Consider the following 13,808-nt stretch of genomic DNA (forward strand, 5'->3'; position numbering starts at 1 on the left):
ATGAACCGGAGGTGATTGGAGAGATTGAGGTGAAGGAACCCTTAGGAGGCAGTGATCATAACATGATTGAGTTCACTGTGAAATTAGAAAAAGAGAAGCCGAAATCTGATGTGTCGGTGTTTCAGTGCAGTAAAGGAAATTACAGTGGCATGAGAGAGGAACTGGCCAAAGTTGACTAGAAAGAGACACTGGCGGGAAAGACGGCAGAGCGGCAGTGGCTGGAGTTTATGCAAGAAATGAGGAATGTGCAAGACAGGTATATTCCAAAAAAGAAGAAATTTTCGAGTGGAAAAAGGATGCAACCGTGGTTGACAAGAGAAGTCAAAGCCAAAGTTAAAGCAAAGGAGAGGGCATACAAGGAAGCAAAAATTAGTGGGAAGACAGAGGATTGGGAAGTTTTTAAAACCTTACAAAAGGAAACCAAGAAGGTCATTAAGAGAGAAAAGATTAACTATGAAAGGAAACTAGCAAATAATATCAAAGAGGATACTAAAAGCTTTTTCAAGTATATAAAGAGTAAAAGACAGGTGAGAGTAGATATAGGACCGATAGAAAATGATACTGGAGAAATTGTAATGGGAGATGAGGAGATGGCAGAGGAACTGAACAAGTATTTTGCATCAGTCTTCACTGAGGAGACAGCAGGATACCGGACACTCACGGGTGGCAGGGAAGAGAAGTGTGCGCAGTCACAATTACGACAGAGAAAGTACTCAGGAAGCTGAATAGGCTAAAGGTCGATAAATCTCCTGGACCAGATGGAATGCACCCTCGTGTTCTGAAGGAAGTTGCTGTGGAGATTGCGGAGGCATTAGCGATGATCTTTCAAAAGTCGATAGATTCTGGCATGGTTCCGGAAGACTGGAAGATTGCAAATGTCACTCCGCTATTTAAGAAGGGGGCAAGGAAACAAAAAGGAAATTATAGACCTGTTAGCTTGATGTCGGTGGTTGGGAAGTTGTTGGAGTCGATTGTCAAGGATGGTTACAGAGTACCTGGAGGCATATGACAAGATAGGCAGAACTCAGCATGGATTCCTTAAAGGAAAATCCTGCCTGACAAACCTATTACAATTTTTTGAGGAAATTACCAGTAGGCTAGACAAGGGAGATGCAGTGGATGTTGTATATTTGGATTTTCAGAAGGCCTTTGACAAGGTGCCACACATGAGGCTACTTAACAAGATAAGAGCCCATGGAATTACAGGAAAGTTACATACGTGGATAGAGCGTTGGCTGATTGGCAGGGAACAGAGAGTCGGAATAAAGGGATCCTATTCTGATCGGCTGCCGGTTACCAGTGGTGTTCCACAGGGATCAGTGTTGGGGCCGCTTCTTTTTACATTGTACATCAACAATTTGGATTATGGAATAGATGGCTTTGTGGCTAAGTTTGCTGACGATACGAAGATAGGTGGAGGGGCCGGTAGTGCTGAGGAAACGGAGAGTCTGCAGAGAGACTTGGATAGATTGGAAGAATGGGCAGAGAAGTGGCAAATGAAGTACAATGTTGGAAAGTGTATGGTTATGCACTTTGGCAGAAAAAATAAACGGGCAGACTATTATTTAAATGGGGAAAGAATTCAAAGTTCTGAGATGCAACGGGACTTGGGAGTCCTCGTACAGGATTCCCTTAAAGTTAACCTCCGGATTGAGTCAGTAGTGAAGAAGGCAAATGCAATGTTGGCATTCATTTCTAGAGGACTAGAGTATAGGAGCAGGGATGTGATGTTGAGGCTCTATAAGGCGCTGGTGAGACCTCACTTGGAGTACTGTGGGCAGTTTTGGTCTCCTTTTTTAAGAAAGGATGTGCTGATGTTGGAGAGGGTACAGAGAAGATTCACTAGAATGATTCCAGGAATGAGAGGGTTAACATATGAGGAACGTTTGTCCGCTCTTGGACTGTATTCCTTGGAGTTTAGAAGAATGAGGGGAGACCTCATAGAAACATTTCGAACGTTAAAAGGCATGGACAGAGTGGATGTGGCAAAGTTGTTTCCCATGATGGGGGAGTCTAGTACGAGAGGGCATGACTTCAGGATTGAAGGGCGCCCTTTCAGAACAGAAATGCGAAGAAATTTTTTTAGTCAGAGGGTGGTGAATCTATGGAATTTGTTGCCACGGGCAGCAGTGGAGGCCAAGTCATTGGGTGTATTTAAGGCAGAGATTGATAGGTATCTGAGTAGCCAGGGCATCAAAGGTTATGGTGAGAAGGTGGGGCAGTGGGACTAAATAGGATAAAATGGATCAGCTCATGATAAAATGGCGGAGCAGACTCGATGGGCCGAATGGCCTACTTCTGCTTCTTTGTCTTATCGTCTAATAGAGTCCTTGAAAGTGAGTCCATAGATTGTGGAATCAGTCCAGAGTTGAGGTGAGTGAAGGAGCCTGATGGTCGAAGGGTAATAACCTCCTGAACCTCGTGATGTGGAACCTAAGGCTCCAGTACTTTCCCGATGGCAGGAGCAAGAAAAGAGCATGGCCTGGGTGGTGGGAGTCCTTTTATAATGGGTGCTGCTTTCTTGTGGCAGCACTGTTTGTAGACGGGCTCAATGGTGGGAAGGGATTTGACTGCAATGGACTGTGTTGTTTCCACCACATTTTGTAGATTTTTCCATTTTGGGGCACTGGTGTTTAATACCAGGACGTGATACAACCAGTCAGGATGCTCTTCACTCTGCACCACAGATGTCTGTCAATATTTAAGATGACATGCTGAATCTGCACACATTTCTAAGAAAGTAGAGACACTGCTGTGTTTTCTTTCATAATAGCACTTGCGTGCTGGCCCAAGCACAAGTCCTCGAACATAACAAGGCGTAGGAATTTAAAGTTACTACCCTCTCCTCCTCCGATCCCCTAATGAGTACTGGCTGTTGGACCCCAGATTTCTTCCTCCTGTAGTCAATAATCAGCTGTTTGGTTTTGTTGTTGCTGAGTGAGAGGGTGTTGTTGTGGCACCACTCAACCAGATTTTCAATCTCCTTCCAATATGCTGATTCACTATTGCCTTTAATTTGGCCAACAACAGTGGTGTTGGCATCAAACTTGAATATGGCATTGGAGCTGTCCTTGCCTTCAAAGTTACAACTATAAAATGAGTAGAGCAGAGGCTAAGCACACAGCCCTGTGGTGCATCTGTGCTGATGTTGATTGTGGAGATGTTGCTGTGATCTGTACTCTTTTCCCCAACCCCTGTCTACCAGTCAATTACACCCACACCTGCATTCATCTATCACCTGCCAGCTCTTGCTCTACCCTGTTTCTTCATCTTTTTATTCACACAGGAAAGTGCTGCTGAGGTAAAAGCTGAGCCATGATTCCTTCTATCTTTCAGTCCAGACGAAGGGTCTTGACCCAAAATATCAACTGTTCATTTCCTTCCACAGATGCTGCCTCACCTGCTGAGTTCCTTCAGCACATTGTATGTTGCTCCAGATGCCAGCCTCTGTGGTCTGTTGTGTCTCCTTCTTTCACACCCACTCCCTGGTGGTGCTGCCACATTCTTGGACTGTTAATTCTACTTCTCTTGACAGTTTGCACTACTTTAGATTGCACTACTGTCTTTGCACCAATCTGTACTCATGTGCTCATCGCTGCATTTACTGTTAGCATGTATACTGTTCACTCTGAGTTTCACGCAAGCAAGAATTTTCATTGCATCCTGATGTAAAAAAACTAATCTGAATCCAATTTAACAATTCTTAACAAATAATGCCACGGTGAGTTAGAGCGTTGTGTACTAAAGTTAGTGTTAAACTGGCCCTGATTGTTCTTGAAAGCAACAGATCCCATGGTCAAAGTATTTTAACCAATATTTGTCTTTCATCCAACATTCCCAAATGGGATTATTTCTATGCTATTTGTGTGTGAGATCTTGCTATGTGTAAATTGGTGTTTGGAATTGCCTTTTTAGTAGTGACTGAACTTTGGGTGTACAGTATGTAATTGCTATGGATTGATTTGAGGTTTGCATTAATGTAAGTTTCAAGCAACTCTTCACAGATGCTGCCTTACCTGCTGAGTTCCTCCAGCAGTTTCTGTGTTATTCTCTAGATTCTAAGTCTGCAGTCATTTGTACCCCTTTCAGCTTGTTGTGTTCCTCCTGGAGATGTACAGTGTTGCCGCTTGCCACACAGTGTGATCTTTTTCAAGAGATACAGCACAGCAGCAGGCCCTTCGGCCCAATGAGCCCTGCTGCCCAGTTACACCTATGTGACCAGTTACTACTAACCTGTATGTCTTCGACTGTGGGAGGAAACCGGAGCACTTGGAGGAAATCTGCATGGTCACGGGGAGAACGCACAAACTCCTGGTGCTGTCATAGCATTATGCTAACCACATTGCTACCGTACTGTTTTGAGGCCATAATGAGCATTTGTTCTTTATTTTTAAATTTTATAGACAACACAATCTCAGGAAGCATTCAAATTGGAAGATTTGAAGACGCTAGAACCAAGTGAGTATCTCTTGGGAATTGAGTCATGGTCAGGGAAGTACAGTGTCGTGCTGCAACATAGGAGAACCCTTGTCTGTTCAGAACTAATGCTACTCAGAAGTCGTCTGTCCTTTTCTTCTGTAAATAAACTGCCATGCTTTTGATTAAGGTTGGGCCTGGGAAATTCTCTGTACAATACTGATCTATTGAGTGATAAAGTCAGATCCTACTAACAGTGAAAGAGTTCAAGTAACACACACAAAATCCTGGAGGAGCTTAGCAGGCCAGGCAGCATTTATGGAAAAGAGTAAACAGTCAACGTTTTGGACCGAAACCCTTTATCAGGACTGGAGAAAAAAAGATGAGAAGTCAGAGTAAGAAGATGGGGAGAGGGGAGGAAGAAATTCAAGGTGATAGGTGAAACCTAGAGGAGGAGGGGTGAGGTAAAGAGCTGAGAAGTTGATTGGGCTGGAGGAGAGGGAATCTGATAGGAAAGGGTAGAAGGCCATGGAAGAAAGGGAAGGGGGAGGAGCACCAGAACAAGGTGATGGACAGGTAAGGTGAGAGAGGGAAATGGGAATGTGTAATGGTGAAGTGGGGGTGTGGGGGGGGGGTCATTACCAGAAGCTTGAGAAATCGATATTCATGCCATCCGTTGGAGGCTACCCAGATGGAATATAAGGTGTTGCTCTTGCAACCTGAGTGTGGCCTCATCGTGAGACAATAGAGGAAGCCAAGGACTGACATGTCAGAAATGTTCAGCCTGATCACTGGATGCATCAAATTTGACTGTGATTTCTGAACCTTCCTCTGCACCCATACAACTTTCACCTTGACTCTTTGCCTTGATTCTCTCCTTTTCCCTGCCTCTGGTGACCTTGTCGCCAAGAATCCATGTTCAGAAATCCTGTCCTAAGCAACATCTCTACAATAAAGACTTGTAAAACAGCATCCTTTGCTGATGGCAACTTAACTAAATTGTTTTGTCACATTGATACCGCAATGCAATTAGAAAAGTAAAAGCAATACATCAGTAAACTAGATTGTGCTAAACTCTGGCTCATAAAAATAAGTATAGCTGAGTGATACTTGATGTCCATTTGTTAATCCTATCTCAGCATTTACCTGCCTCTTGAAAGATTCCAGAATGTTTTCTTCATCAACCTCCATTTAGGAGCTTATGAATTAGCAGGATCAGGTCACTCAACTCCTGCCAGGCAATAAAATCCTTAACTCCATTTTCCCAATTATAATCAAAGCTACCTCTTCCACTGCCTTTCGTGGAAGAGAATACAAAGACTTGTGATCTCCTCAGAACACTTTGACTCACATTAAATGGCTGAGCCCTTGGCTTTAAACAATGAGGAGGTGTAGGAGTGTGAAGACACATACTCAGCATTTTATGATCAGATTTTTCCCCTCTGTCATCAGATTTATTATTGGATAATGAACTGAGCACTACCTCACTATTTTTCACTTCTCTTTTTGCACCACTTCTTTAATTTTGTAGTGTTTTTATTATGTATTGCACTGTACAGCTGCCACAAAACAACAAATTTCATGACATATGCCAGTGATATTAAATCTGATTCTGAATTCTGGATTCTGACCTTCACCTCATTGTCCTTGCCAAGACCTTTTAGGAACTTGTTTGTTTGCATTGTCCCCTCTCCTTTCTTAAAATTCCAACAGATACAAGCCTATCTTCTCCGGTCTTTCCTCAAAACACATTCCAGATGAACATTTTTCTGAGATGTTTCCAATACATTGAACGTCCTTCATGACCAGCAGCTCCAGGTACAGTCTTCTCATAATTGAAGCAAAACCTGTCAACATTTATATTCATTTCTCTTTCCAAAAAGTGATCATGTCTGCTAGCTTAATTATTTGCTTTAATCTTAAATCATGGTTCAAATGACTATTTCTTTGTAAAAATCAAGATGTATGGGATTAGTGCAGAAAAGTGCTGCTGAGGTAAAATATGAACTGTGATTTTATTGAATCAGGATGGTATGGTCTGCCCCTGCTTCTATTTCCTCTGTATATTTTAGTAATTTTATCGGCTCTCTTTGCGAATATTTAGTCCTGTAGTCTTGGATCGGAGTAGCTGCCCTACACCGAATCTTCTGTCAAGGTCTTTGTAAGAGAAAGCTTGGTGAGGACCGAGGAACATGATTGATGAACTCTCCGTCCAGTGTGGATAGAGCTGTAAAATCTTTAATTTCTCAGTGAGAGAGCCTTATTGATTTGAAAGATGGTGGCAGCAACTGTGCTGCACTCCCAGAGAATGGCACTGAAGATCCTGTCCAGGAAATACTTAGTGATATCGGATGCCATCTGTGGAGAGTGAACAGAATTAATGATTTGAGTCAGATAAAGGGTTAACAATGTTTCTCCCTCTACAGATGCTGCATCACATGCTGAATGTTTCCAGAATTATATTTTTTATTGTTTTAACGTGTATAGTTTATTTCCCTTTGTTATTACTTGTTCAAGTATTTGTCTGGAACCCAGAGACGAGCTACCACTGACCTTAAAGACACAATTAAACTCCGTCCCTGCCATAAATGCTTCTTTTGGCAGCATGACTATTCTTTAACATTACATGCTTGATGTTCCCCTTGTTGTAAATGATCCCTATCTAAGATATAGTAAGGATCTTGTTAAAGTTGCTGGAAGTAATTCTGAAACTACTTGCCAGGGAGCATTACCTAGGGCTGCTGACCTGCATCTCCAAACAACTTGCTATCAACTCAGCACTGAGGGACCCATGAGTTGATTACATGTTTAGCAAATCTTTAAGATGGGTACCTGCAAAAGAGAGATTCAAAACTTGCCTATTTAAATTAAACTTGCTTACAGGAAGCCATTAGGTCCAGTGAGCTGAAGGTAGCTTCCAGCAGAATCTATCCCACTCCCCCTCTTCTATCTCTGTAACTTGTTATCTTTCACTTCCTCCTCAGCTCCTCCTGATTGTCCTGCCACTCACCCATCCCAAGGGTAATTTACAGGATGCGGGAGGAAACTGGAGCACCCAGGGGTATCCACAGGGAGGATGTGTGGAGTTTGTGTAGACAGCACCAGAAGTCAGGCTCAGACGTGGGTTGCTGGAAATTCTGGGCCATTGTGGTGAAATTGAGTGAAGATGTGGCCTCAGTTGTATAATCACCTCACAGTCTGCTGTAAAGTTCCAGCTGTCACGTTGCAAAGGTAGCCTCAGTGTTATAGTCATAGAGTGACAAAAGGGCATCACGGTAGCATAGTGGTTAGCACAGTGTTGTTACAGCTTGGAGCATTGGAGTTCAGAGTTTAATCCTAGCGTCTTCTGTAAGGAGTTTGTATGTCCTCCTTGTGAAATGCATGGGTTTCCTGCGGGTGCTCTGATTTCTTCCCACAGTCCAAAGACGTATTGGTGAGTAGGTTAATTCATTGTAAATTGTCCAGTGACTAGGCTAGGGTTAAATAGGTGGGTTGCTGATGGCATGGCTCAAAGGGCCGGCAGGACCTATAGGCTGCAGAAAGTTGTAAACTCAGCCAGCTTCATCCTGGGCACTAACCTCCCCAGCATCCAGGGCATCTTCAAGGAGCGATGCCTCAAAGAGGTGGCAACCATCATTAAGGACCCCCGTTACTCTGGACATGCCCTCTTCTCATTGCTATCACCGGGGAGGAGGTACAGGAGCTTGAAGACACACACTTAACTATTCAGGAACAACTTCACAACTTCTTTTCCCCTGCCATCAGGTTTATGAATGGACATTGGAACCCATGAATACTAACTTATTATATATATTGTTAAATAAGCAGTGCAAAAAAAAGAAATGAGGAAGTGTTCATGTGTTCAATGTCCATTCATTAATCTCTCTCTCTCACACTCACACACACACTCACACTCACACTCACACATACTCACACTCTCTCTCACACACACTCTCACACACACACACTCACACTCACACACACACACACACTCACACACATACTCACACACATACACACACACACACACACTCACACACATACACTCTCACACACACCCTCACACACACACTCTCTCACACACACACACTCACACACATACTCACACTCTCTCTCACACACACTCTCACACACACACATACACACACACACACACACACTCACACTCACACACATACACTCTCTCACACACACTCACACACACATACACACACACTCTCTCACACACACACACATACACACTCACACACACTCTCTCACACACACACACACTCACGCACACACTCACACACACACTCACACACATACTCACACTCTCTCTCACACACACACTCACACACACACATACACACACACACTCACACACACATACACACTCACTCACACACTCACTCTCACACACACACACACACACACACACACACACACACAAACACACATACACACAAACACTCACACACACACACACACACACACACACAATGCATCCACATAACAAGAAGTTTCACAACAAATGCCGGTGATATTAAACCAGGCCCTGATTCTAACTCTATGCTGTATCTCTAAATAAACTAAAAAATAAAATAAATAACAGGGAAACAAACCGTTTGGTCCAACTCATTCAGGCTGACCAATATGCCCGCCCATTTGATCTAGACTCACTTGCCTGCACTTAGGTAGGTATATGGATGGGAAAGTGTCTTTTTAGTTTTTATTGTACCTGCCCCTGCCACTTCCTTTGGCAGCTTGTTTCATATTCCCGCCACCCTCTATGAAGAAGTTGCCTCTCAGGTCCTTTGAATCTTTCCCCTCTCACCTCAACCTTGTGGCCACTAGTTTTTGATTTATTTTCACTGGGGGAAAGTATGTGTGCCTATGTAACCTTACCTGTACCACTTATGATTTTATACACCTCTATACACCTCAGATTCCTGCACTGCAAGGAATAAAGTTCTTGCTTGCCCATTCTCCCAAAGGATTAGATTCTCATTCTAATCCCTTGCATCCTGGCAACATTCTTGTAAATGCATTACAAAAAATTAGGTATCAGTGAACCAGGCCCAATCTATCCTACGGAGGGGTGAACTATTGCTTTATCATGATGCCATGATAACTTCACAAAATTGAATGACAGGTTACTTCAGAGCAACACACACAAAATGCTGGAGGAACTTAGTAGATCAGGCAGCACCATACAGAATATGGAAATGAATAAACAGTTGACATTTCAGGCTGAGACTGTTCTTCGGGACTGAAAAGGAAGGGGGAAGATGTCAGAATAAAAAGGTGGGAGGAGGGGAAGAAGAATAACTAGAAGGTGATAGGTGAAGCCAGGTGTGTGGGAAAGGTAAAGGGCTGGAGAAGAAGGAATCCAATAGAGGAGAATGGACCATGGTAGAAAGGGAAGAAGGAGGGGCACCGGGGTGGGGGTGCGGTTTGATAGGCAGTTGAGAAGAAGAGATGAGAGTCTGGAATGGAGGATTGAAGAAGAGGGAAGGGGATGGAACAAAAGAATTACTGGAAGGAGAAATCAATGCTTAGGCCATCAGGTTGGAAGCTATGCAGATGGAATGAGGTGTTGCTCCTCCAGAGAGTGGCCTCATCATGGCAAAAGAGGAGGCCGTGGACCGACATGTTGGATTAGGAATAAGGATAGGAATTAAAATGGTTGTCCACCAGGAATTCCATTTTTGGCAGATGGAGTGGAGGTGCTCGACAAAGCAGTCCCCCAGTATAGTTGCTTATCACCGATGTAGAGGAGGCTGCATTGGGAGAACTGGATGTAATAGATTATCCCAATAGGTTTGCAGGTGAAGTGATGTCTCACTTGGAACAACTGTTTGGAGCTTTGAATGGAGGTAAGGGTGGAGGTGAATAGCAGGTTAGCATGTGTTGCTTCCAGGTATATGTGCCAGGCGGGAGATGTGTGGGGAGGGATGAATGGTTGGGGGAATCACGGAAGGAGCGATCCCTATGGAAAATGGAGCATGGAAGGGGAGGTATAGTAAAAATGTGTTTGGTGGTAGGATCCCATTAAAGATGGTGGAAATTGGTAGATTATTTTACACAGGTTGTGCCACAGCTATTTTCTGCATCCTCTCCTTCAAGAGAACTAGAGATTTGGACATCAAAACACTGTCAAAGATTCTTAAGTGTGATTGCAGTTAAATTCCTGCATCCATTTAAGCATCATCATAAGTGAAATTAGTGTGGGTTAAGATATGATTGCAACAGTCAAAGATTGTTAATTTACTCATCTAGGGGATCACACATTTATTTCCCATCCCTATATGCCCCTAACGTGGCATGTTTTGAGTCAATTACATGGCTTTAGGTCTGGAATAAAGGGGACTAGATCTGGGAGAGGATGCTGGCTTCATCTCCTGAAGAACAGTGTGGATAAGATGGTTTTAAGGCAGATTTTGAGTTTCAGGATCACTGTAACTGATACCAGGTTTCTGGAAATTCTGAACTTAATAATTATTGTAGTGGAATTTGAATTGGGGCTTCAAATCAATAGTTGACTCTTTTGGATTCTAGTCCAGTAATTTAACCACTTGAATTCCAATATGATTGCAAAGTTTAAAGATTAAATCTGTCTGTTTGAAAACAACTACAGGGTCTGGAGATGAAAGCCCATATTTACCTGCACTGCTGCTTTTAATAGTAGACATTGGTTTGTTTTCTCCTTTTTTTCTTTACAGTTTTAAAGAACATTCTTTCTTATAACAAAGATTTTCCTTTTGATGTTCAACCTGTCCCTATAAGGTAAATGATTTAATTTGGCATCTTGTCCATTAAAACTCTTAGTTTAATAAAATTGATCCATCTTGATAATGAGTTGCTTCTGTTCTCTTTCTTGTGGGCATGCGATTTTCCAACAGACTATCAGGATTTGTCCATGACTTGTTCATGCCACAGAGCCTCAGCTTGCTTTCCATCCACTTTCTTTTCTGCTGCATCAGCTGATTTCTGTCCTAGTTAAGTGAATAACTAAAATAACACTTCATTTTGCTTGATAACTGAATGAATCTTTTATTTATGGTGGGTTTCTCTAATGACTTTGGTGATCACATTGTTGTTGAATTCTTGTTCCTGTGGTTTGATGAAATTGTCTTCTCTGTGAACAGAGAAGAGTGGTTTTCTTACTGATGTCCTGGGCTAGCTTAGTTTTCCTCTGTAGGTTAGAGGTCCTAGGTGGTTCACAAGACACTCAATGGCTGCAGTTACTAATGCTGATGGGCATAGTTGGGGTGGCCATTTAGTATTTTAATTACCCAAGCTGTTCCCTTTTTCAATAAATGTTTACAATGGAGACACAAGAGACTGCAGATACTGGAATTTGGAACATACACAACCTGTGGAAGAACTCGGTGGGTCAAGCAGCATATGTTGGGGTGGGTGAGGAGTTGTTGACGTTTCAGTTTGAAACCTTGCTCCCCTCCCTTATGAGGCAATAACCTACCTATTATCTTACACCCTTCATCAACCAACCTATCATCCCAGAATGCTTTCTCACTACTCTTTTATACCAGCCATCTCGCCTTTCAGTCCTGATTCAGGGTTTCAATCTAAAATATCTCAAAAGCCTTTCTTCCTTCTGCTTAAGCCACTGAGTTCTTCCTGCAGATTGTTTATTGTTCAATAAATATTTAAATAGTCTCTTAATTTTAAAAAAAAGAACTTAATAGTAACGAATCAATGAACAAGGAATCCTTTCACCTTCACAGGTCTTTCCAGGGGATAGGGGGTGCATCAAACTCTCTTGGTGTAGAAATAGCCATTTACAAGGACAGGTTGTGATGCATTGAATTGTTAGGAGTTTTATGTAATGAAATGCAGCTCATTGTCTGTGTGGTCCCACATTTCAACTTATGGGCTCAACCTCCTGTAGCCTTTGGATTTATTTTGAGTTGAGGATAAGTTGCCAGAGGCTGGGAATCTTCATAAGCGTTGGTTTTGATTTGTGTGACAGGAAAATCTTGGCACCTGGAGAAGAGGAGAACTTGGAGTTTGAGGAAGAGGAGGATGGCGGAGCAGGAACCCCTGACTTCTTCACTACCAGAGTTCCAGGTTGGCTAATGGGGCAATGATTCCTGTACTTGAATGTCTGAACTTGTCGATGAAGGCGGAATGATGAGTGCTGAATTGAATAAAACTGGCGATATGTGGCTATCTGTCCTGTTAACCCTTTGATAGGAATCAGAGAGAAGCATTCACAGTGCTGAAGGGATTCAACTTGGTTCTTATCTGTTCCAGTGAAGTAGGATTTATCATCTCTATAGCAGGGAATATCCCTGGATAGCTTTACCCTTACTCGGTGGTGAACTCTCCCCACCTATGAACGTTCAGTCTGAAGCCACTGTCCTTTCTCCTTTATGTGTGCAAGGTTAAATGGCCCACTGAGTTGTGAGGAAAGTAGCAAACCAGTCTCAGTAGTCCTCTAGGTTTTATCGTTCAGTAGATGATAGCAGTGCTGGTGGGTGAACTGTAGACTTGCTTACATTTTCTCGTGACAGTTGACCCTTTGAGTTCATGCCAGCTCTCAGATCAATCCCATTATCCCCTTCTGTCTTACTTCCTCGTAACCTATTCTCTCTTACATTTCCATTGTCCCTTCTGACTTCCCTGCCACTCATCTACACTCCACCTTGCTCTGTAACCAGGTGATAGAGCCTCTGAGATACACTCATCCACATGGTTTGTAAAAAATCACAATGCATCATTAATGCTTACTGTTCCAGATAAAACCCCACATGTTAGTTTGACAGACACAACTGTTTCCACATATGTAAAAATATTTGGGACTGTTTGGTTAAACTGTTCTTCATTCATTTATTGAGTAATAACAGTCCTGTCACAGTGAGAAAGCTATTGTTTTCCTTAAGAAATTCTGCCATACTTTCAGTAAGGACAGGTTCATATTCATAGATTGTGTACACTGGGAAATATTCCCATGGGATTCCTTCTAGTTTATTTATTATCTACTATTTTCATCTCTGCCCTAAAACAGAAACACTTGATAGTCCTTAAATGGGGACAGATATTTTAAAAAATCAATGAATTGGACTATCCATTTTCCACAATTCTATTTCATTCTGTTCGTTACTCTGCCTTTTTTTGTACACTATGTTCTTCATTTCCACCAGTGTGCTCTCTAGTTCAACAAACCCTCTCAAACTCCCTGTATTGCTGAATGCTTCTCCAGAGTCGCCCTTTACCTGAGAAACTGTTTTGCTTTGGTGACAGTGTTCACTGGGTGCTGTAGAGTAGTGTGCCCTGTATTGATCCAGCCCCCCCCCCAGGCCCCTCCAAATCAGAACAAGGTCATTATCTGTGCATTTTCTTCACTTACCTTTCACAGACTCCATTCCAGTTAAGTACCCAGATAA

General features: G+C 42.6%; 1 protein-coding gene across 4 annotated transcripts in view; it reads left to right on the top strand.

Annotated features, from left to right (window-relative positions):
- The window catches only part of aida (axin interactor, dorsalization associated), a 97,509-nt gene that overhangs the window by 58,104 nt on the left and 25,597 nt on the right, over window positions 1-13,808 (top strand). For all 4 annotated transcript variants that reach the window (XM_072248413.1, XM_072248418.1, XM_072248436.1 and 1 more), the window contains 3 exons: window positions 4,404-4,458; window positions 11,121-11,184; window positions 12,392-12,489. In XM_072248413.1, coding sequence (XP_072104514.1) covers window positions 4,404-4,458; window positions 11,121-11,184; window positions 12,392-12,489 — 217 coding nt within the window. The remainder of the gene's footprint in view (window positions 1-4,403; window positions 4,459-11,120; window positions 11,185-12,391; window positions 12,490-13,808) is intronic.

This window comes from Mobula birostris, chromosome 2, assembly GCF_030028105.1.
Source record: "Mobula birostris isolate sMobBir1 chromosome 2, sMobBir1.hap1, whole genome shotgun sequence".
Taxonomy (NCBI): domain Eukaryota; kingdom Metazoa; phylum Chordata; class Chondrichthyes; order Myliobatiformes; family Myliobatidae; genus Mobula; species Mobula birostris.